The following is a 25,614-nucleotide window of genomic DNA, read 5'->3' as shown; positions in this document are numbered from 1 at the left end:
GTAAGATCAGGCTTCTGAGAGTAATACTTTGTCCCCCACAGCCCACTAGTGAGTGAGCTCTCCCATGCTCTGAAAGCCTGGGTATTTTTCATTTTCTTAGTAGTTACTGAGCACCTGGGACACTCAGAGAGGAGCTGTTCTCTAGTGAGTCAGGGAATAAGTGGTAGCAAGTGATGTACCAGACAGGACATCTGTGGGCAGTGTCTGAAGCTTCAGCTTGTGCCTTCTCTGGAGCCCACCTCAGGGTCCTAGTGGAGAGGCTGCTTAAGGTGTAAGTAACAGTGACTGGGTCTAAGTCAGTGTAGAGCCGTTAAACCTAAATGGGCATTCTTCCTTCATGCTCTAGATGCATACAGATCAGACCATGCTCCTGAGTTTTGATTTGTCACAGAAAGCATGAAAGGCCTGTTGAGCTCCTGAAAAACTTCATTTAAATCAAGAATTCTGACACACACACATGCATTTCCTTTACCATGTAGAACTGCAGTCGATAATGCTTCTTGACCAGACTCAGTACAAACATGCAGAATCCTAGTTTGAGGTGGGAGGAGAAAAGAAAAATGAATTATGTTCTGCATTTATCTTTGCCCTCCTTTAGCTATGTTAAGTGGTTCTTTGGCTAATTTATTCCCAGCAGCTAACCAGTGCACAATGTCAAAGCCCAGGGGAGAAAAACATTATCCAGATAAACAGTCACAAGGAAAAAATAACTCCTCCCAAACAGTAAAAGGAAGGCAATATTTTATAATCATGCAGACCACACTAAACTTAGAACATGGTTCATCAGATAGGAATGTTTTATTCCTAGAACAGGGGCCAGCAAACAGTGGTCAGGCCAGCTGCTTGTTTTTATAAATAAAGTTTTATTCAAACACAGTTATGTCCATTTGTTTACATATTGTCTGTGGCTGCTTTCAAGCTACAACTCAGCAGAACTGAGTACAGTCATGCTCTGAACAACGAGGTTCTCGTCAACAACACATTACATATACAACAACAGTTCCCTAAGATTATAATACCCATTAGATTATAATACTATAAGATTTACTAATTACCATATAGTACCTTTTCTATGTTTAGATATACAAATACTTACCATTGTGTTATAATTGCCTACAGTATTTATTTAGTAAGGTAACATGCTGTACAGGTTTGTACTCTAAGAGAAATAGACTACACATTATAGCCAAGGTGTGTAGGAGGCTATACCACCTAGGTCTGTGTAAGTACACTCTACGATGTTCGCACAATGACAAAATCACAATGCATTTCCAAGAACGTAGCCCATTGTTAAACGATGCATGACTGTAATTGCAAGAGACCCTATGGTCCCCAAAGCCTAAAATATTTGCTGTTTGGAACTTTAATAAAAAGTTTGCTGGCTGTTGTGCCTACAGAATAGCAATTCTTTTATTCCTTTACTTTCTTAATAGACTTGCTTTCACTTTACTCCATAGACTCGCCCCAAACTCTTTCTTGTATGAGATCCAATAACACTCTCTTGGGGTCTGGGTCTGGACCCCTTTCTGGTAACATCTTTCTGGTGAATCCCAAAGGGACAATACTGAGGAGACCCCCAACCCAAAGGAAATAGACTGCAGCACTGATTGGCTGACTTTGGTTTTTTTCTGCAATTTAGACTGCTTGCTCCTGTGAACCAACCAGCGATCTCTGGCTGCAGCTCAGAACAAACAAGAGGGATTGGCGATGTAAAAATCTGAATCAGTGTTCTAATTCTGGGAACATACTGCAATCAGCTACCGACCCCGTATCAGCTTGGTTCCAACAATTACCCAGTTCATGGAAAGCCTTCTTTAGTTTACTTGGGATAGTTTTGCTTATTTTGCTTTACTGATATGGAATATATTGCTGTTGTACTATTTGTGTAGGAATGCAGGATAAGCTTACTCAAATGTTCTCTTAAACACTTACAAAATCTTCCAGATATCACTTTGTGTCCGAGTTGTGAATGGCCCTAACCATACTGACACTTTCTGACTGAGCTCCTCTCTACCCTGAATACAAGAGACCTCGATAGGTAGGCAGGAATATCATTGCCCCTAATCAGCCTGAAGAAGTTACAGAGGATGGATCTTTGTCCCTCTGCAACCCTTAGGATTAAGGGTTCTCAAAAGTGATGGGGGAAATGTCAGAGGCATTTGAACTAGCGCAACTCCATCTTGAATAGGAGCTGGGTAAAATGAGGCTGAGATCTACAGGGTCTGCATTCCCAGACGGTTAGGCATTCTAAGTCACAGGATGAGATAGGAGGTCGCACAAGATACAGGTCATAAGGACCTTGCTGAGAAAACAGTATGCAGTAAAGAAGCCAGCCAAACCCCTCCAAAATCAAGATAGCAATGAGAATGGCCTCTGCTTGTCCTCATTGCTACACTCCAATCAGTGCCATGGCAGTTTACAAATGCCATGGCAACGTCAGGAAGTTACCCTATATGATCTGAAAAAGGGAAACATGAATAATCCACCCTTTGTTTAGCATATAATCAAGAAATAACCATAAAAATGGGCAATCAGCAGCCCTCGGGGCTGCTCTGCCTATGGGGTAGCCATTCTTTTATTCCTTTACTTTCTTAATAAACTTGCTTCCCCTTATAAAAAAAAAAAAAAAAAAGTTTGCCAACACCTGTCCTAGTATTCATAGGGCTGGGAGAAGAGGGATCCACATGGTATAGGGTCAAGACCACCTTTTTATCTCTCTCACAGTGACCTAGATGGTAGCAAAACACGTCCGCAGACCCCTTCTCCAAGAAGGAAAGGAACCTTTACCCATAAATATGCAGAGATCCTCAAAAGCAGTTCTGCCCAGAAATAAGCACGTCGCTTTTCCAGACCCCTGACCTCCCACTGTGGAAGGCTGCTTTCCGGGTCTGCAGCATACTCTCTGAACATCCTCAATGGCAGCAGACCCCTTCGCAGATTTTATATTTTAATAGTCAGGTGTCATTCACAGAAGTATTGCTATCAAGCTGATCAAAAATAGGTCAGATTGACATTGAGGTCAGAACAAATTTTTTGTGCACCTCAAACTAGCTTTGAAGGTAGCTATGAAAAACTATCAGCATTATTAGAATTAGTACGTGGCCTTAGCTGAATATATATTAATATAACGCTTTAATGTTTGTGAAGTTTTAATGTATTTGATTTAATCCTCACAGTAACTCTGCAGTTTTAGCTCTAGATTACAAAAGAGCTGAGACTCAGAAATATTATGTTCCTAGCTCCCCCTGAGGTTGCAGAGTCTTTTTAAGCCCAAATCCAGTAAAATTTCCACCATGCTACAATGTCACCCAAGGCGGTCTCCTAAAATGACTCCCCTAAAGATGGTAAGTTCCTAGATGATTTTTGTTTCAGTCCCACTGTAGAATCTTTGACAACAGGAGAGTCAGGACAGGACCATGCTGTGCTGTTCCTCAATGGTGGCTGAAACACAGGGGCAGGTGGCACAGGCTACAGTCCCACCCCTACACTCTGCTTCTCTTAAAAGAGCTCCTATAAGGCCGGGCGTGGTGGCTCACACCTGTAATCCCAGCACTTTGGGAGGCCAAGGCGGGCAGATAAGTTAAGCTCAGGAGTTCAGAATCAGCCTGGCCAACATGGTGAAACTCAGTCTCTACTAAAAATACAAAAACTAGCTGGGCATGGTAGCATGCACCTGTAGTCCCAGCTACTTCGGGACCTGAGGTGGGAGGATCGCTTGAGCTTGAGAGGCAGAGGTTGCAGCGGGCCGAGATCGTGCCACTGCACTCCAGCCTGGGTGACAGTGAGACCCTGCCTCAAAAAAAAAAGGAAAGAGCTGCTACAGCTTAACATAGAGCATCAGCTCTGCTCCCCTGCATGGTCAGAGTTAATGTCACAAAACTGTACACTAACCAAGAAATTCCCCAATTCCTACTTGACAGACATACAAAAACAATACAGACACAAGAAATGGTGAACTGCTTAATGCATACCTATTAGATAGAGAGTAAAGGAAATGAACCGGTGGTATTTACTGAGAATCCGCAAAGGCTCTTCTCTCTGGACCAGGGTGAAGAAGTAATCCGTCACTGTCTCACCATAGAAGAAATAGTTTACACACAGGAGAAAGTACCTGTAAATGAAGACAGGTCATTGCTGCAGGGAGCACCCTTGCCTTCACAGCAAGGCAGTCAGACATCCCAGAGGAAGGGACAGAGGGCAGCAGAATAACCCCCACTCTTGAGTCCCCCACGACAGCTCACAGAGGGACAGGCAGACCACGGTTTCCTGCTCTCTGGTGACACCGTAGGTGAGAAATTTATCTAGAAACAGACAGCAACTTTCATTCACTCTCCATTTCTCCCAAACTTGAGACTCCGTTTTTGCCCCTTTTGTAGCATTCCCATACCTGAGGGATCCTTGAACCATACGACCTTCAAAAACACGCCTCATCCTGCTTCCCCCGTCTCGTTTCCACTCTTCCCAACAGGAACTCCTTCACGCCTATCAAAATGGTTTCTTCCGGCTTTGCCACCTGTCTGCTGTTCTCCTCCCTTTTTCCTGCTCCTGACATTCTCTTTGCTTCTCCATTCTTTCACTCTTTGCTCAAATGCCATTTTATTCATAAAACTTTGCATGACCTAACATGATTTCTGCCTCCCCTGCATTTATTTCTATAGCAAGTAATACGTGATTATCCGACTAAGCAATTAATGATGCATCTCCCTCTCTGAAGCCTGGCTCTAGACACACAGACCTTCCATTAGCGTTAACTCTTCACTTGTGTATCCTCTCTCCTCAACTGGCGTTCATGAGAAGAGAAGCCATCCCTTGCAGCCTCCACAGTACTGCTGAGTATGGGACCATGCAGCCATCACTGCAAACCCCCAGCAAGGAACCTGAGATAGAGAAGAAAGTGGAGAGCTTTTCTTTCCCATTCTTTTTTTTAAATTATGAAGTACAAAAACTCCCATATTGGGTTTCTTTTCTGTTACATGGAAAAATCTTTCTTTGTAAAGTGACCACAGCCAGGAGTCAGGCCTCCTGAGTATGTTAATAAAATGCAAAACACTGCTTTCCAGCTAAAGAACAGCCACAAAACGGACCTGCATCTTAAACCAGGTGGCAATCCCAATTCCATCTGGAGGCTGGGAGATAGCCTGTGCTGTTGGGTGACAGCAAACACCTCAGGAAGGGGGTGCCCAGCCTACATCTGAGCACATCGGCTTCCTTGACGGTGACCAGGTTGCTGGGGCAAAAACCACTACTCTCCAGCCGGCTAAGTCATGGCTTCAACCCCTGTATCCCTGCACAGTGGGGTGAGAAGGTCCGCATTTGCCCCAGGTCCTCTCAGCATTGTGCAGTGCTCTGCTCAAAAGTCACCACCTGAGAATACTACAGCCAATAAAGCAAAGTTTCAGATCAGAAAGGGGTCTCAGACATGTGCTACAGGTTTTTCTTTTTGCTTTAAGAAAGCTGAGTCCTTTCCTAGGAAATGGAGAAAGCCAACTTTCCCAGCGGAGCCCCGATCCCATGCATTCAGTCTCACTCCTGTCCACTCTGGCACTCAAAACACCTGAAGAAGTAGGGCTCAAACACCACAGTCTGGAAACCAGTAAGTCTCAACCATCTGTCTTAGAGACAAGGAAACCAAGTTCCAAGGATAAGAAGCAAAGCCGGCAGCAGAACCTAACAACTTCCAGACAACTCTAGTGGGATGCTGAGATATGACAGCATGAAAAATATACTCATTTAGAAAAACGGGATCATCATGCAGAGTTTAAGGAATCCAAATACCGAGGCAAACACAGTCACAGAATGCAGCCCATCTGGTTTCTTCTCAGGAAGACTCCAGACTTCAAGTAACTATAAGACTCCTGCAAGGCCAACCACACAGTCTGGCCTATGAAATACTCAGGTCTCAAAGGCACTGTGCAAGTCTGTGGCAATCACCTCTTTTCTCCTGCCTTTTTCCTACTCCTAACATTCTCTTACCCATTTCTTCACTTAATGCTCAAATGCCATTTTCTTCATGAAACTTTGCATGACCTAACATGATAACTGCCTCCCCAGCATTTATTTCTATAGCAAATGATAGAAATACCCACCATCACTGTAAGTACCTACCACAAAGCACATCATCCAAATTCTAAAAGCCTCTGTGGGGCCACAGAGCTTACCAGCTGAGGGTCCTGAACCAGGGCAGATCATAGGAGTGGTAGACGTTGTAGCCAATAGTGATTATCTCATGGAAACACTTAATCTGAACGCACATCACCTGCGGGACACAAAACATTCACTGACACCCCAATTCTTATGATTTTTGGAAATGGAAACCAACGGGTCATGAGCCTTCCAGAAAACCCATTATACTTAAGAAAAATATCGGGCCTCCAGTGGTTCTGCTTCCCTCCTTCTTCCTCTCTCACACCATCCCACAGAGCAATGCACCCCTCTATGTCATAGGGAGTAGATCCAATTTTCCACTCACAATAAAATACACACCCTGATGTTTCAATTAACTTTTTTTTTTTAAGACAGGGTTTCACTGTGTTGCCCAGACTGGTCTTGAACTCCTGGGCTCAAGCAATCCACCTGCCTCAGCCTCCCAAAGTGCTAGGATTACAGGTGTGAGCCACCGCACCCAGCCAAAAGGATTTTTTTTAATTTTATTATTACTATACTTTAAGTTTTAGGGTACATGTGCACAACGTGTGGGATGGGGTAAGGGGGGAGGGATAGCATTAGGAGATATACCTAATGCTAAATGACGAGTTAAAGGATTTTTTTTTTTTTTAAGTAGAGACGAGGTTTCACCTTCTTTCCCAGGCTGGTCTCGAACTCTTGGGCTCAAGTGATCCTCCCACCTTGGCCTCTCAAAGTGCTGGGATTACAGGCGTGAGCCGCCATGCCTGGCCCTCAATTAACTTTACTCTAGAACCTCCTTTTTAACTTTTTATTCTAGAACCTCCCAGGATTCAACCAATCCATTCTCCTTTTGACTCTGAATACTTGAAAAGTCTCAAGTATTCAAAGTCACATGCTTTGCTCACATGCAGCTGATGGTCACCTGACCCTGTCCAGGACAGTGGGAAGACAGAGAGAGCAGCTCTGTGGACTGGGATTTCCTTAACGAAAACTCTAAGCCCAGGAGGGAGGCCCCAGGAAAACAGGAAACAAAACAAGGAGTCATACAGAGACATGCCCAGGGTAAAAGTTTACAGAGTTGGAATAATAAAGTCAGTTTTGTTTGTTTTTTTGTTTGTTTTGAGATGGAGTCTCACTCTGTTGCCCAGGCTGGAGTGCAGTGGCATGATCTCGGCTCACTGCAACCTCCGCCTCCCAGGTTCAAGCGATTCTCCTGCCTCAGCCCCCTGAGTAGCTGGGATTACAGGCGCGTGCCACCACGCATGGCTAATTTTTGTATTTTTAGTAGAGACAGGGTTTCACCATGTTGGTCAGGCTGGTCTCGAACTCCTGACATCGTGATCTGCCCGCCTCAGCCTCACAAAGTGCTGGGATCACAGGCAATAAAGTCAGTTTTTTAAAAGAAAAGACACCGAGACATCTTCAACCATAAACAACCAGCCTACACCAGTGACCCTCCAGGTGGCTACTGAGAAGTGGGAAGTCACAGATGTTCTATGGCAGAGGTTTTCTGAGGAGCCTGGACCCCCATCAGTTCCCACAACCAACCCAACACCTCACACTTAAGACAACCAGGCCTGCAGCAAAAACTGAAGGGAAAACTAAAATAGCGTGAAATGGCACTTACGATTATCATTAAAACCATTGGTCCCAGGTAAATGATGATGAAGAAAAATGCAATCATGGCCAAAGTCAGGATGCCTCTCACCCACCAGTTCTTCCATCTAGGTCAGAGTAGGAGAAGGAGAAAACATCAGTTAGGAGCCCAGAAAAAAACCAATGCACAAACTCAAGCGATATGGATCTTCCTGAGATGAGGGCCCTGAGCTCAGTCCTTTCCAGATTCACCATGACAGAAGCACCAGCCACACGCTGGCAGGAGCAAGACCACTAGTACCAATGCCTAAGTCACAACCAAACTTGGCAAAAAATACACCTAGCTTGTATCTTAAAGAAGGTATCAGGCAAAACACAAACAAACAAAAAAAACAAGGGAAATGTAGTGCCCTCTGCTTCTGTATCCACTTGGATGGTTTCTACAGCTGACTATCTGAAGAAAAAAATATTTTTTCCTGGCAGCAGGATCCTACACTGCACTGCCCTGAATAATTATGGGAATAATAGTAACATTATGCAATGATAATAACAGCTACCACAAATATGCATTTTTTTTTTTTTTTTTTTGAGACGGAGTTTCCTCTGCCACCCAGGTTGGAGTGCAGTGGCGCAATCTCAGCTCACTGCAAGCTCTGCCTCCCGGGTTCACACCATTCTCTTGCTTCAGCCTCCCAAGTAGCTGGGACTACAGGCGCCTGCCACCACGCCCGGCTAATTTTTTTTGTATTTTTAGTAGAGACAGGGTTTCACCATGGTCTCGATCTCCTGACCTCCTGATCCACCCACCTCGGCCTCCCAAAGTGCTGGAATTACAGGCGTGAGCCACTGTACCCGGCCTGCATAAGGTAATTTTATGAGGACTTTACATGTATTAACTCCTTCAATCCTCAACACACTTCGCTTTTACAGATGAGGAAATGGAGGCACAGGTCAAACAGCTGGCAAACACTAAAGCTGGGATCTGAATCCAGGGGTCTGGCTGCAAAGTCCACGCCCTTAACCACTGCACAATTCAGACTCCCAAGGGGACAGCTGGAGGCACACATAGGAACACTGAGATAATGCTTTGGGGTCTTATAATGTGTTTTTGATCTACTCACATAGCTGTGTTAAAAGAACCAAGTTCTCAAGGGCGGAAAGTTTTAACACTAGATTCACCTAGGTTAAGATGTTTCCCAGTTCTTCCTGGAGAATTTAAGGAACTGTTCACAATGGATGTGACAGAAACTAAACTCTGAACTGGAAACGTGGACTCCTCAGTGAAAAGAAGCCTGCCCATTAATCACAAACCCAAGGCCAGTTTCCTGTGCTGTGCAGTGTCAGCTGACCTCACCCACCTCCATCCCTCCTGTCCCCTCTTCCTCTTTGGACTGCATTTCCTAGTCCAGTCTGAAGCACCAGGGCCAGATCCTTCCAGGGCCAGATCCTTCCAGCCTTGGTTGGCCTCCCCTCCTGGTCACTGTGCTCACTGCCACTGCGAAGCACTAGATTACACTCAATGGAGCCTGGAGCAGCGGCATAGGAGGCTAAGGCAAGTCAGCGGGCCTGCTCTGCAAGACCACTGGCTCTCTGCAGGCTCTTCCAGCGCACTTGGACATGGTGCAAAGCCCCCAACAAGCACCTGCATCATTAAGCCAGGTTACCTTGAAGACAAGTTGGAAAGGGCCCTATTGAGGACCTCCGGGGTATCATCTGCAGAGACTGGCAGGGGTGCAGATTCTGCCCGGCTCTCACTGTCCGATGCAGTCTCTCCATCTACCTTTGCTTCTGACTCTGACTCCTAAGTGGCAGAAATACAGAAGAGAAAAAGGTCAAAAGTGCCGAGTAGACCATTGAGAAGTCTATGCCTTCATGAGAGATCCGTGGGGAAAGACTCCAAACAGGGCCTAAGAACCTGGCACAGTCAGGTGATGGGACTGACAGGACTAGCAGCAATCCTGACACTGTTGTGACATGTGCCGAGGTGGCCAGCCACACTCTGCTGGAAGAGAGGTGTGCATCTGCACCGCGTACCATCTGCTTAACCGCAGAGGACAGATCCAGAAGAGAGAGAACATGGCTCCTTTGTATCCAAAGAATGCAAAAGGGAGGCTGGGACCAGTTTTACCAGCAGGTTATCCCTGAGCCTGCTAGGGCAGCCAATGGCACTGACCAGGCTTTCTCAGGGGAAGCCAGGTGGAGTGGGCTGTTGCCCCTGTAGACCCGTTAATGTCAACATGTCCCAAGTCCAGAGTGTTATTTCTGGACTTCACTAGAGCACTCTGTGAGGAGGTCAATCACAGTCAGTGTGGACGACGAACCAGACAGCCTACTCCAGACAATGCTTGAGCCAGGACTGGTGCACCTCAGTCCTTTCCCTGCCACCAGGCCCTGGGTGACAAAAGACGCACAGGAACTCACCCTGCTCCCAGCGTGGGTGAGAGAACCAGAGCCATGCCAGCAGCAAGCTCTTTACCCAAAGTATCAAGGGACAGGCTATTCTGAATCCTAGGAACCATCCTACTACTCAAGTCTTTTCTTTCATAGGGGAATTCAGAATAGTTGCTATGAGAAGAGGTGGAGGAGAAATTAAATCACTTAGAGTAACAACACTACTTAGTATCTGTATAGCCCTGCATGGTCTGAGGAGCCTTTCCCATGCCCGCAAGCTTCAGTACTGGGAGGAAGGGAAGGGAGAGGAGAAGCCCCGTTTACAAATAATAAACAGGAGATCTGGGAAGTTCAATGTGTGGCCCAATGTCTCATATTAACCCAGGTCCTCTGACTTGCCTGATGACTGATAAATACATGGAATTCCAACTGTTTCACATGTTCACTGGCCATTTGGATATCTTCTTTTGTCAAGTGTCTGTCAAATTATTGGCTAGTTTTTCTACAGTTTTCTGCCTTTTTTATTGATTCGTAGTGGTTTGTGTGCTCCAGATTTGAGTACTTTGTGTTACTAATATGTTCTCTCGGACTGCTCTAACTCCCACCTTCACCTCAGGCAAGGTCAGACACCCAGTTATTTGCTCTCTTAACACTCGAACCTTCTCCCTCTCAGCGCTGGCCACAACAGGGACTTTTGTAAATGTCTCCTTGGCTGACGACAAACTCCTTAAAGACAAGAACATAACTTCTTGTTCTCATTATCCCCATGCATGGCACACAGCAAAACACTTACTAATGGATGGAAAGAGAAGAGAGGAATTAGGTCCAGGTGTGTAAAGAAAAACCCAGCCCCTGCCCTCAATGAGACAGCTCTAAATTAATTTACAACTGTGACAAGACAGAGAGCCTTAACTAGCGCAGATTAGCAAAACAGAAAAACAAAACAGATTAGCAAAACAGAGGGCCTCGCCTAGTGCAGACTGCTGATAAGAAAGAGACAGCTGGCTTTGGTAAAGGCCTGATAAAGACTGCCTCATCATTAGGATCCAAGGGAAAGAGCCACAGCTTCTGAAGACAGAGACTGCTCCCTACTCTGCCACAGTCGAGCCAGGTGGCTCTGGATAAGTCACCCAAGTGCCTCTGTACTTTGGCATCTTCACCTTATAAAAGGGGCCCAGTAAGGTAAGGACCCTCCTTCCCATGGGGATTCCTTGAAGAGATATAACCAAACTCCCACCCAGGGCTGTGTCCCAGTACACCACTCCAGAGGTTCTGAAACACAGTAAGGTCTCCAGAGTCGTCCCTCTCCAGGGAGACTAAATGAAGACAAAGCATTCAGAACAGCTGTCCAATCTTTATTGCAACATTGACACCCACACACCATCGGCAACCACCAGTTGCCAGTAATATTACGGCAATCATTACGAGTTACAAGGTAATGATGCTGCCTGATCATCTGGTTTTGACCTCTAAAACCTCAGGGCTTCAAAATGCTAGCACCTGGACCCCACTGAGACTCCCACAGATGCATTCAGGAGCCTCTAGAAGCTGCAGGGACTGTGCTCCACAGCAGCAGGCGAGAGGGCACTCACACACAGAAAGATCGGCACAAGGTTATTTTTAACTTATCCATCCTGTTGTCAAGGAGACTCACAAAGGCTGCTAGTTCCCCAGGCAGGGAAGGACAGGAACAGAACCCAGGCCGCGTCCTGCGAGGGAGGAGCAGGCAGCTCCAGCTCTGTGCTAAGAGCCTCTCCGGACCTTCTGTTAGCCCAGCACTGCGTCCTGCAACACTGTCAGACCTGACTCCTCTCCTTCCTTGTAGGAAGTGAAGAGGGGTATCCGGAGGCAGAGAGTAGTAAAAGGAGATAGAGAACTGTTACAAAGATATTGCAACTATTGTTACCAAGACCTCAGGGGGACTGAGCTGAACAACTAAGAAATGAAGTATGAGTCGACGAATTTATCCATTTCTTCTAGACTTTCTAGTTTATTTGCGTAGAGGTGTTTATAGTATTCTCTGATGGTAGTTTGTATTTCTGTGGGATCAGTGGTGATATCCCCTTTGTCATTTTTTATTGTGTCTATTTGATTCTTCTCTTTTCTTATTAGTCTTGCTAGCGGTCTATCAATTTGGTTGATCTTTTCAAAAAACCACTGCACAAACAAGCCTGAAAGAGATTAACTTTCTAGGTTTTTGCTACCTTTAAGTGAGTAACTCCAGGTTCCCTGGGCCTCAGCCGGGCCTACTGAGGAAGCATCCTCTGAGCAGGAAACCAACACCAACCTACAGACCACGCTCTCCCACATGCTAAGACAGGGCCTAACAGGTGCCAAGGGCAAATCCCTGTGAGCGGGGAAACTGCACAGCCTGGGGAAGATACAGAGGAGGAGGGGGACAGGTCAGCCAGCCACCTGGTTCCTGATGTCTTGTGGACGCCAAAGGGAACAGAAACCTGAGAGAACCTGGAGGCCTGCAGTCTTCCGGCTCCTCCCCACCCCGTGGACAAAGGCATTCTGCTTGGGGAGACAGCTGCTCATACCCAGGAAAAGGAAGCTGAGTGCCAGCGGCAGCTTCCAGAGGGTCTGGAAGCAGGCAGGGACCTGGAACCCATGCTCCTTCCCACAAGAAAGGTGGTACATGCTGAACATGTTCATCAGTTTGCTCCTCTGGTGCACAGCGAGGTGGGGAGATGTTGAGAAAAACTTTCTGTAGAATGAGGCAGTGGCCCGTCCAGGAAAGCAAGGCCCAGGGCTGGCTCTGACACTCATGACACACAGCACACGCCTCCATTTTCTGGTCTTCAGTGGGGAAAGGAATCCCCATCTCGGAAGGTTGTTGGGATGACCAATGCGACCTCGATGAAAGACTGTGAAAACTATAAAGTACTGAATAAGCAGCAAGTGCCTGCCACACTCCCCTCAGTAGCCTGACCACAGCACACAGGACAGAAGCACGAGACCCTAAAACACCCACCCGAGACAAGCTGGGCACCCTTCCCAAGGAGAGCATCAGGCCTTGCTGGGGCCAAATGCTAATAAATGATCTGGGCACAGCATTCGCCTAGCTTGCTTCAAGCTCTTTCACACTGGTAGCCCCGACTCAAAACTGTGTAAGGTGGTGTCTGAAACACAAAAGCTACCCATTAAAGCAACAGTCCATGCTAGTAGACTCTGAAGCTGAACCATCTGCCAAAGTGTGGGAGGAAATCTTAGAATTTATCTCTACTTACCTCATTCTTCTTTTCTTTCCCATGTATGCTTTGTAATGGGCATTATCAGGTCATATGCACATGTTCATGAGTGTAAACTGGGACACATAGTAAAAACACCATATACATGTCAGACACGGCGGTGTGTCAGGGGCCAGGAGTTACCTGTTCACCACTGCACTGAGCAGTGCCTGGAACATAGCAGGTGCCCCAAGATTTGTTGAACTGATGAGCTAATTAATTCTACTTGACCTATGAGGGACCAAAGTGTCCAGACTACGCTGAGATATGATAGCACCCACTTTCCTGCTCGTGTGCCTGACTGGTGCCCCTGCAGCAGCCCTGGCAGCGGGACCAAACCAGCGTCCACTCCTGCCTCACTCCTGGTGTGTGCTCAGACCAGCACTGCAGGGAGAGGCTGCCCTGCCTCTTCCGACTCATATCCACCCAGCTCCCAGGCACCCCTCCTCCTTCCTTCCCTTTCAATCCCGAGGGCCGGGAACAGAGGCCAGGTGGGGCAGACCCTCTCAGGTTCTCTCTCAACCACCGCCTCCCACAGTTCCTCAGCCATTTCCCAAGGGGGTTGTAGTGCTGGTATAAACAGGAAACAAGACTGCTGCTTTAAAGGAAGGGGGAAAGCTCCTCTGAGGGCCCACCCCTTTTGGTTTACATAGACCCTCTAGGGAAAGGCAGAAGCTCTTAGGATGAGGGTCACATGGAGTGTCCTGTGTACCAGGGGCTCAGTTAAGAGCCATTAGCATTTTTGGAGAAACTCATGCTCAGAAAGCTTCTCCACCAACTGCCCAGAAGCTTCCCCACACCCAGCACTGACCCAAAGATCAGAACATAACAGAAGCAAGAGAAGGCAGTGAGGGAGGGCCAGAGGGAGCAGTGGGCAGGAGGGGATGTTCCTTGTGGTTAAGGTCTGGCTTTTCCTGGGGAGCGACCTAGCTCAGTCCAGAACAGCATTTGTGGAACTCATTTTCACTATCAACTCTCCAGGAAGAAAACCCTGCTGTTTGGGTTTCCTGCCTGCCTGGTGGGAGGCTTCCTGGACAGCATCCTTCTGAGGCTCCCTTTCGGTCTTCACTTGGTGTCAGGGGCCCACCCTCCTACCTGGATATTTCTCAAGACTCTGACACCCAAAGTAGTGATGGTCAGTGTTTGACCCAAAAAAGCGTGGCTGTGCCCATGGCTAGAGAGAATCCCTTGGGCACTGTGTCAGGCTCCACACCGGTGGAACCTACCCTATCCTATACCCCATTTCTTTTTTTCTTTTCTTTTTTTTTTTTTTTTTTTTTTTTTTTGAGACAGAGTCTTGCTCTGTCATCCAGGCTGGAGTGCAGTGGCGCAATCTTGGCTCACTGCAGCCTCCGCCTCCCGGGTTCAAGCGATTCTCCTGCCTCAGCCTCCCAAGTAGCTAGGATTACAGGCTCCCGCCACCACGCCCGGATAATTTTTATATTTTTAGTAGAGATGGGGTTTCGCCACGTTGGCCAGGCTGGTCTTGAACTCCTGACCTCAGGTGATCCACCTGCCTCGGCCTCCAAAGTGCTGGGATTACAGGCGTGAGCTACCGCACCCAGCTCCATACCCCATTTCTTTACCAGATAATGGCTCAGCTCTGGACTCCACTAAAGAAAACATATTAATATTCTGTTCATATTTGCCTAAGAGGAACTAAAAACTAGGGAAAGAAAATAAGCAGAACCATCATTCTGCTTTTCTTCTCTTTTTCTTTCTTCTTCAAGGAAATTTCATTAAAAGGCGGACTTCAAGGCACTGGTATAGGTTATGCCTCTAACAACTCTGCCTTTCCCACTGACACTGCATTCAAATTCACAAGTTTCACTGACTAACTCCATAACTTACACAATTTTTTGCACTGCTTTATATGCAAATTATCAACTTTCTCCTGGAGGAAAGTCATTAGTCTAAGCCTAACTTTTCTGCTGAATACCATGGCCTCCATCTTCTAGATCAAGCCCTGTGACCGGCTGCCAGGGAGGGCAACTCCCCACTCACACAGAATCCTAGGAGAGAAATTACCAGAGATGGGTTTATCCTGAATAAGCATCCTTATAAGTGTCAGAGACTTAGGCGGCCCTCTCAATGAAAAAGCCAAGTAGGCTTTCATCTGAGTTCCTACTGAAAAAAATATATACGTATATACATATATATACATATATCTGGCCAGTGTGTGACAGCATGCATTTGTGTGTGTGTATTGTTAGGAATAACAAAGAAATACTTTTAGCCCTAATACTAACTCCATTCGACAAGTTCAATTGTCAGAACAAAACACCAAACAGAAGGAGGACCCCACTCTGAATGAGTTCACAGTCATCCCCAGTATGGCCATACCCTGTCCTTCAAAAGCCTCATAGCAATAATGGGATCCAAAGAAAATGTGTTCAGCTACCCAGATGGACAGCTTCACTTCTGGCATCTCTAACAGGTTAACTGCACTCAGAGAAAGGACAAGAAAATACATGAGTGTGGCAGATTCAGCTTCTTAAAACCTAAGTGGCTATGAGCCATTTTGCCTCCAGATAAAGCTATTTACAAAGGACCACAGGGGACTTGGTAGAGGACACAACACTGATGGCAAAGGACAACTGTCCCCAGGACAGTCACACTCGGAGTCAGCCATGTGCTCGCCGTGCCTTCTCCTCCCACCTCCTCAGAGACTCACTCCATTGCCCTCTCCATCTTCTCACCTCTCTCCCTCACCACAGCCCTACTTACAACCATCTAGGCAGGCTCAACAAACAACTTCTGACAGCTCATCCAACCAACACACTTTCTTCCCCACTTCATGGGTAAACCTCTGGGAAGAGCTGTCGACATTTCATGTCCCCTCCCTGGCTGTGCATCATTCCTCAAACCACAACGACCCAACTTCAGCCCCACCTGTTCCACTGAAGCAGCTCTCCCAGGTCAACAAAGACCTTGTCACGAAACCCATCGGGGACTCAGTCCTTACCTCGTTCAATCCCTCAGCAGCTTTTAATGCTATTACTGAAAAACACTCTTCCTCTGGCTTCCAAGCAGCACCTCCCCCTGGGTTTCTGCCTGCCTCTCTGGCCAGGCATCTTTAGCTGGCCTTCTCCTTAGGAACTGCCTCTTCATCGGCCTGTCCCTTCATCTGAGGGTTCCTTGGCGTTGGTCTTAAGCTCTCTTATTCTTCTGCTGCCTCCCACTCTCCCTGAGTTTTCCCATTCATTCTCATGCTCCCTGCTGTCTCTTCTTGAGCTACAGACCCTAAATCCAAATACCTACTAGATGTCTCCACGGACACCTAAAACTCACCATGTGTCCAAAACCAAGCTCATCATCTCCTCCCACAAACCTCTTCCTTCTACTATGTGACCTATCTTAGCAAATGGTACCCTTTCCCCAAATTTTCAAGAGAACAAGGCAGCCATCACCCTTAGTGGCTCCTTTCTCAGCTTGTAGATCTGTCACCAAGCTTGTTCATGCTACTTCCAAAACAGCTTTCAGCTGCATCCACTCCTTATGCCCCCTGTCATTCCCTTAATTCAAGCCAACATCATCCCTCCTCTGAGTAACTCCAACAGCCTAACTGGCTACCTCACCTTCAGCTTAGAGTCCACTCCCACCTACACTCTCGCCACTGCAGCACAAGGACCTTCCCAGAAATTCTGATTGTATCACTCTCCATCCTGAACCCCTTTCACAGCTCCCCAGTACCTAGATGACAGGTCTTTAAAATGGCGTACAAGCCCCTCGGGATCAGGGTCTTATCTACTCATCCAGCCTTATCTCTTACAGCCATTCTGAACTAGATCAGTTTCTAGAACAGGCTGTACTTTCTTACCTTTAGGACTTTTGCTCCTGTGTTCCTACCTAAAACAGTCTGCAAACCACCCTCTACTGAAACCCACTTCTCTTCCAGCAAATTTTCATTGATCTTTTAAGAGTTTCGTTTCTCTCCAAATCTTCCCCAACTGCCTGTGTGTCCCAGCGGCCCCAGTCCTACCTTAGGAGTGCTCCCCACCGTGGTTCATGCCTGTAATCCCAACACTTTTGGAGGCCAAAGTGGGAGGATCGCCTAAGCCTAGGAGGTTGAGGCTGCAGTGAGACCTGATCATGCCACTGCATTCCAGCCTAGATGACAGAGCAAGACCCTGTCTCAAAAAAACAAAAAACAAAAAAAGACGGCTTCCCACACCGCACAGTCTCCGCCTCGAGACCATCATCTCTGTGGGGAAGCCATGTTGACTTCCTCACCACTGTACCCCCAGCACCTGGCCTGGCACCTAGAACCACATGTGCATAGGCAGCCACAGCCAATTATGCTGAGAGAATCCAGGGTTTGCTAAAGTGGCAGGTATAGCTGGGCTACATATAGCATAGGCCAACAATTCATTTTTGCACTCAGTAGCACTAGAGGAGGCATTTTAGGGCTGCAGCCAGCTGTCCCACTGTTTATCTCCCCTTCTTCTTAGACATTTGTGGCCAAATGCATCCTAAGTGATACGGGGGTTTCCAAAAAAAGTACAGGATCTGTGTGTCTCAGAAAGGATGAGGAAAGCCTGTCTGAAATCCAGCTTCTAGGAATGCAAGGCTTTCTAATTCAAATACGTACAGTTGTACTGAGTCCCAACCCCTGCATGACTGCCAGTCTCATACATTAAACCCATAATTTTTGTGACAAGGAATTATCAGGAATCCTTTCTCCCAACACTCTCTCCCACCTTGCCCATTAAAGCCTCCTTCTGGAGTAGAGGCATCTGTTTACTAACAGCAAGCATATAACTATAAATATGAAGTAGCTGCAGGAAGTACCAACCTCCATCACAAGCCATTACTTAATTCAGAACAGAGACTATCGAAGACAGGAAAACCACTCAGGTCCCCAGGAGGTTCTGCCAATGGCTCTGTTCTGATGACATCACTTGTTTTCCTATTGTCTTCCAGGGTTAGGGGAAAGACACCAAAAATCAGAAGCCCCACTGGAGTCCGACAGGTCCTTCTATTATCAGTTCCTTAGTCAGGCATCTCTATTTAGTATTTAAGGGAAAATGAGTTTTCAGCCTTACTGGGGAAGGAAGGAATTTTTTTTTTCAGTTTATTAAGATAAAGCTCTCCCAAGGAGGGAGTATGTTGAATACTGCCAAAAGATCTAGTAAGATGGAGAAGAAAAATATATTCGCAATCTCAAAACTGGGCTCAAGTGTGCTCCCCAGACCTCTGCCAGGAAGTAGAACCAGGACAGCTGCTGGGTTCCACATGCGACAAGCCCCTAAATCATAAATCGCCATCTGGTACCTGCTTCACTGTCACTCACCTCACAATAGTGCTTTCTATAAAGATTCCTAGACAAAATAAGTACACATGAGAGCAAACGTCCCCAGTGTCTCATGCCCCTACCTCCCCTACTCCTGTGGGCAGGCAAGCACCCTGGGGCTGTTTACCATATTGGAACATTATATTGTCACTTTTGTAGTATTCCTGGTTTATAACCAACAATCACGGAATCAAGTACCAATCAGATAGACTCTAACTATTCAAGGGAGAAACTGGTATGTTTCTCCCTTGAAGAACATGGAATTAACAGTGTTCTCAATCCCAAATTTGTCATATTAGTTACAGAAGAAATTATGGGCTGGGTGCGGTGGCTTCTGACTGTAATCCCAGCACTTCAGGAGGCCGAGGTGGGCAATCACCTGAGGTCAGGAGTTCAAGACCAGCCTGGCCAACATGGTGAAACTCCGTCTCTACTAAAAACACAAAAATTATCTGGGCGTGGTGGCGGGCACCTGTAATCCCAGCTACTTGGGAGGCTGAGGCAAGAGAACTGCTTGAACCTGGGAAGTGGAGGCTGCAGTGAGCCAAGTTTGCACCACTGCTTTCCAGCCTGGGCGACAGAGCTAGATTCTGCTTCAAAAAAAAAAAAAGAAATTATGAAACCACAATGCTAAAGTTTCTCTTTTTGATAAATCACTAAGGACGCCTGGGGAAAAAATTAAATTGAAAATGAGAAAGTCTGAAGAAAGATTCCTAATGGCCAACGATAGGACAATTTGTGCATTAAAATAATAAACAAAAAGTGATTTAAACACAAGTATATGAAAATTTATGAGTTCATAATAATAATTCTAAGAAACTACTGGCCAGGCGCAGTGGCTCACGCCTATAATCCCAGCACTTTGGGAGGCTGAGGCGGGTGGATCACCTGAGGTTGGAGTTCGAGACCAGCCTGACCAACATGGAGAAACCCCATCTCTACTAAAAATACAAAATTAGCAGGGCATGGTGGCCCATGCCTGTAATCCCAGATACTCAGGAGGCTAAGGCAGGAGAATCGATTGAATCCGGGAGGCGGAAGTTGCGGTGAGCCGAGATTGAGCCATTGCACTTCAGCCTGGGCAACAAGAGCAAAACTCTGTCTCAAAAAAAATAAATAAATAAATAAAAAATAAAAATAAAAACGAAACAAAAAAACTACTTTGGCCACCTTTGAAGGGTGCTGAAACACCAAATCTTTTTTTGAAAACCAGTAATTAAAAGGAAAGAGCCTCCCTACATTGCCCAGGCTGGTCTTGAACTTCTGGCCTCAAGTGATCCTCATGCTTTGGCCTACCAAAGTGCTGGAAGAATAAACATGAGCCACAGTACCTGGCCATCAAATTACTTTCAAATATCCATTACCCCAGCAAAGAAAAGTCAATGTGGCCTCAGTATGATCTCCCTAGGCTCTGGAGACTAAAGTGCATCTTCAAACATAAGTAAATAAAACAACCTCCATGCTGCCAAATCAGATTCTCCTGCCTTCATCTTATCATATATCTTGGCAATGTCAGATCTAGTTGACCGTTTCCTCCTTGAAGCATTCTCCTCTCAGCTACCTCCATACCATACTTATCAGGTTCTCACTCTACCTGACTGGCTGCTCTTTCTCAGTCTCCTGTGACTTTGAAGTCTACCTGACTTCAAAATGTTGAATGGGCCCTGGGCTCAGTTCTGGACCTACCATACTCTCTCCCTAGGTATCATCATCCAGCCCCTTGGCTTTGATTACCAATTCCATGCCAATGACCCCAACATTTGTATCTCCAACCCCAACTTCTCCCCCAAGGTTCAGACTCATATTTCCAACCACTTACTGACATCTCCACGAGAAAGTTCTTACAGGCATCTCAAAAATAACACATCTAAACAGAGCGCTTTTGACATTGTCCGTAAAACTATTGATCCTGAAGTCTTGCCTAGTCAATCAGTTGACAGCATGTGAGTCTATATACCCTGTATAAGCCAGAAACCTGAGAGGTAGCGATTGAATATCCCTTAACCAAAATGCTTGAGACCGTAAGTGTTTTGCATTTCAGAGTTCTTTTCAGAATTTGGAATATTTGCATTATACTTACTGGTTGAGCATCCCTAATCAGAAAATCCTAAATCCAAAATGCTCTAATGAGCATTTCCTTTGAGCGTCACATTGGCACTCAAAAAGTTTCAGATTTTGAAAATTTCAAATTTTTGATTTTGGGATGTTCGACCCTTAATTCTTATCTCCCCATCTTCCCCCAGATACTGGACACTGCAGTTGGTTCCCTCCTAAAAATCCATAAACTATTTCATGGTATACAGTAGCTTGTACAGTCTACTTATTTTTAATTCTGCCCCACTGCCACAGTGATAGGTTCATGAACAGGCATTTACCCCAGCCTAAGGCAATGTGCACCTTGACTGTTTTGGAGTAGGCACTTGACCCAAGATGGTACAATCAGTTCAAACGGCAAAAACAGCTAATGGCATTTTAGGCTATATTAACACAGGCATGGTCTGGTTCTAGTTAGCGTTAGTCAGACTTTACCTAGAGGTCAAATATGTCCAATAGAGTGGTTAAAACAGTAAGGAGACAAAAAAGAGCAAGACGATAAAATGAATAGATGAAGAAACCAGAAGGGCTAAGCCTGGAGACAACTGGGAAATGAGCATACTCTATTGCAGTACTGAAAAGGAGAAACTGGTTTTATGTCCCTAACAAGGAAAAATTATTAGGTAAATTACGGTAAATCAACTTTCTGTGCAGCTATTAACAAGACAACTATAAACACCGTGCAGCAACATGAAAAAGGCAGAATATAAAACTATGTCTATACTGGGTTATACTACATACACAAAGTATGTGTCAGTTATCAACGGATTGCCTCTCAATGTATGTGTCAGTTATCAATTGACTGAATCCTTGGGACTCTGCTGGGCTTGGATCAATCCCTTTCAGGTCCACTGCTACCTCCAGGTTTTGTCAGTATAGAACTTTCTGCAATAATGGAAATGTTCTCTCTATACTGTCCAATATGAGAGCCACAGCTGCGTGTGGCTTATCGAACAATTAAAATGTGGCTAGCGAGAGTAAGGAAGTGAATTTATGTATTTATTTTTAATTAAATTTAAACTGCCACACACTTCACATCCACTAGAGTGGCTATTTTCAAAAAAGAAAAACCAAAATAACAAGTACTGGAGAAGATGTGAAAAAACTGAAACCCTTGTGCACTGTTGGTCAGAATGTAAAATAATGCAGCTGCTATAGTAAACAGTCTGGCAGTTCCTAAAAAATCAAATATAGAATTACCACATGATTCAGCAATTCCACTTCTGGGTATATACCCAAAAGAACTGAGGAAAGGAACTCAAAGAGATATTTGTACACCCATGTTCATAACAGCCTTATTCACAATAAACAAAAAAGTAGAGGCGATCCAAGTATCCATCAACAAAGGAATGAACAAAATGTAGTATACATATACAGTGGCATATTATTCAGCCTTAAAAAGGAAGGAAATTCTCACACATGCTACCACATGGATGAACCTTGAGGACATTGTGCTAAGCGAAATAAGCCAGACACAAAAGGACAAATATATGATTCCACTTACATGAGGTACCTAGAGTAGTCAAATTCGTAAAGACAGAAAATAAAATGGTGGTTGTCGGGGCTGGGGGAGTGAGAGGTGAGAGTTGTTTAATGGGTACAGAGTTCAGGGGCTGGGGGAGTGAGAGGGGAGAGTTGTTTAATGGGTACAGAGTTTCATTTGGGGAAGATGAAAATATTCTGGAATGTTTGTTCTGGTGACAGTTGCAAAACAATGTGAATGTACTCAATGCCATAGAACCATATGCTTGAAAATGATTAAAATTATCAATTTTATGATATATATAATATTTAGCCACAATAAAAAAAGGTTTAATTGGCCACATGTGGCTAGTGGCTACTATACTGGACAATGCAGACAGTCTAACAGCTGTATCCACCCCAACCTGCAATCAGGGAGAAAACTGCTAAGGCTCCCCAAAGCTCTGGTTCCCCTACTACTGTGAGGAGGGGGCTAGAACCCCCAACACCACCTCAGCAACCTACAACTTCTAGTCCTCAACAGCCAGGTGAACAGGATCTGAACAAGGTTCAACCAGTCAAGGACAGACCTATCCCTTTAGCAAGCATATGAAGTGTTAAGTAGTTGCAGGGCTAAGAAAAGACCTGAGCAAAGCCATCCTCAGCAGAGATTCCAGCTCTCCCCTGCCTTTCTTTTAAATTTAATTCAGCGGCCAGTTACTACTCTGCCTTTTAACAGCAGCAGCAACAGATAAAACAGTTCTGATTCTCGCAGCATCAAATGGCAGTGGCACAAACAGCTCAGCTTCATCATCATCGGCATATGGGCAGCCATTCAAAAAGTAAAATGAAGACAGGCATGCCAACCACTCCAATATTCTGAATCTTGCATTATTTTTCCCTCTTTTTTAAAAACATAAGGGCACTGAATCACAAGGATTCTGAGTTTTTACTTTATTTTTAAAAATGTGTCAGTAATTTATACTGCTAAGACGTACAAACTTTACAGGTGCACAACCCCATTATTTTTTAAGTAAAAACGGGAATTATTTAACAAACTAGGGTTGGTTTGCTTTTTAAACTGCACATAATATATATGGAAATGACCTAAAAATTACTAGAAACATCTTTCAAAAGAACACAGTTTGGTATATATTTTGTAGAAAAGGTTTGTGAATAATGTAACAAATACAATTTTTACAAATCTGTTTTGGGGAAAAGAGGAACAGAACAAAGCTGGTTACCATCTGCACAGGCATTATTATTCCTTTGACATCTTGCTAATAGTCTGTTAATGAAGATCAAAACACCTAAAATTTTCTTCTGATGCTTCACAAAGATTCCTTACACTTGTTTACATGCACATAATCCAAAACAAAAAGAAAAAAACTATAATATATTTTTAAATTACTGAACTATAAAATTTTAACATAATTTCATCTTCAAATGAATTTATCAAGACCATTGAGTCATTCTTTGATGCTTCTCTGTTCTATATTATCTGACATAAAATTTATGTCACACACCAGGGCCTGTTGTGGGGTGGGGGGAGGGGGGAGGGAAAGCATTAGGAGAAATACCTAATGTAAATGACGAGTTAATGGGTGCAGCACACCAACATGGCACATGTATACATATGTAACAAACCTGCACGTTGTGCACATGTACCCTAGAACTTAAAGTACAATTAAAAATATACATATATTAAAAAAAGAAAATGTAACACATTAGATTTCTGATATTAATTTGAAATGAATAACAAAATTTAGTCAAGTTTGTAAAGGTTTTAAATGTTTGATAAAACTTAACTACTACTACAAAAAAAAAATTCAATCTGATTTTCAAAGCGGCTTGCTTATCCTTCTGTTCCATCGCAAAGACACATGGGTTAAAGCAAGGTTTTACTGACATCAAGTGCCTCACCCTCACCTGTGCTGAGATAACAGCGTGAAGGAGTCTCAGTTCATCTTCACTGTCAGATTTAAATTTTGTTTGGAGAACCCCTAACGTATCGGCAGAGAACACAGTTTGCAAATCACTGCAAAACACCACCATACATCTCTGACAAATGAGTTATTACTACTTGAGGATGCACCTTGTAAGATACAACAATCACCCAGTACTAAATTCCTACTGTGTCCCCAAACCGCCAGCTGCTCAGAAACTGGCTGTGTTCTCATTCTGTCACTCCAACCAGAAATTGCAGTACATACTGGTGGCTCTGTTTGTACATATCAAACCAGGATTCACAAGCTTTACTGTTAATAGAAAAGTCTACTTATAGTCTTATATCCTGAAAATATGTCATTTGACAACCTGGAGACCAGAGTCAAACAGATTCCATTATAATCTGGAAACAACTGAAAAATCTTGGTGAGATTTTACAGGATTGTTTAAAAAATGATGACCTCCTTCCTTCCTTCCTTCCCTCCTTCCCTCCTTCCCTCCTTCCCTCCTTCCTTCCTTCCTTTCTTTCTTCTTTTCTTTCCCTCTGTGGCCCAGGCTGCAATCTACTCAGCTCGCTGCTGCCCGCGCCGCGGACTGCCTGGGACTGCCGCCGCGCGCCACCGCTGCCTGCTTTTTCTCGTTTGGCTGCAGGCGCGCGGTCGCCATGTTGGCCACGCTGCTCACCAGCTCCTGACGCCGAGTGCTCTGCCCGCCTCAGCCTCCCGAGCCCCTGCCCGGCCACCGCCCCGTCTGGGAGGTGGGGAGCGCCTCTGCCCGGCCGCCCGGTCCGGGAAGAAGTGAGGAGCGCCTCTGCCCGGCCGCCCCGTCCGGGAAGAAGTGAGGAGCGCCTCTGCCCGGCCGCCCCGTCCGGGAAGAAGTGAGGAGCGCCTCTGCCCGGCCGCCCCGTCCGGGAATAAGTGAGGAGCGCCTCTGCCCGGCCGCCCCGTCCGGGAAGAAGTGAGGAGCGCCTCTGCCCGGCCGCCCCGTCTGGGAAGTGAGGAGGGCCTCTGCCCGGCCGCCCCGTCCGGGAAGAAGTGAGGAGCGCCTCTGCCCGGCCGCCCCGTCTGGGAAGTGAGGAGCGCCTCTGCCCGGCCGCCCCGTCTGGGAAGTGAGGAGCGCCTCTGCCTGGCCGTCCCGTCTGGGAAGTGAGGAGCGCCTCTGCCCGGCCACCCACCGTCTGGGAAGTGAGGAGCGCCTCTGCCCGGCCACCCACCGTCTGGGAAGTGAGGAGCGCCTCTGCCCGGCCACCCACCGTCTGGGAAGTGAGGAGCACCTCTGCCCGGCCGCCCCGTCCAGGAAGAAGTGAGGAGCACCTCTGCCCGGCTGCCCTGTCCAGGAAGAACGGAGGAGCCCCTCTGCCCGGCCGCCCCGTCCGGGAAGAAGTGAGGGGCCCCTCTGCCCGGCCGCCCTGTCTGGGAAGTGAGGAGCGCCTCTGCCCAGGCACCCATCGTCTGGGAAGTGAGGAGCGCCTCT

The 25,614-nt window shown here is 46.0% G+C and overlaps 1 protein-coding gene across 3 annotated transcripts in view; it reads right to left on the bottom strand.

Annotated features, from left to right (window-relative positions):
• CDS2 (CDP-diacylglycerol synthase 2) overlaps positions 1-25,614 on the bottom strand; it is a 69,940-nt gene that overhangs the window by 15,607 nt on the left and 28,719 nt on the right. For all 3 annotated transcript variants that reach the window (XM_030826566.1, XM_030826565.1, XM_030826567.1), the window contains exons 2-6: positions 9,387-9,523; positions 7,754-7,850; positions 6,159-6,256; positions 3,972-4,111; positions 473-531 (exon numbers count right to left, since the gene is read on the bottom strand). In XM_030826566.1, coding sequence (XP_030682426.1) covers positions 473-531; positions 3,972-4,111; positions 6,159-6,256; positions 7,754-7,850; positions 9,387-9,523 — 531 coding nt within the window. The remainder of the gene's footprint in view (positions 1-472; positions 532-3,971; positions 4,112-6,158; positions 6,257-7,753; positions 7,851-9,386; positions 9,524-25,614) is intronic.

This window comes from Nomascus leucogenys, chromosome 13, assembly GCF_006542625.1.
Source record: "Nomascus leucogenys isolate Asia chromosome 13, Asia_NLE_v1, whole genome shotgun sequence".
NCBI classification, from domain to species: domain Eukaryota; kingdom Metazoa; phylum Chordata; class Mammalia; order Primates; family Hylobatidae; genus Nomascus; species Nomascus leucogenys.
Note: the sequence above shows the minus strand (reverse complement) of the source record. Positions and strands in the feature narration are given on the sequence as shown.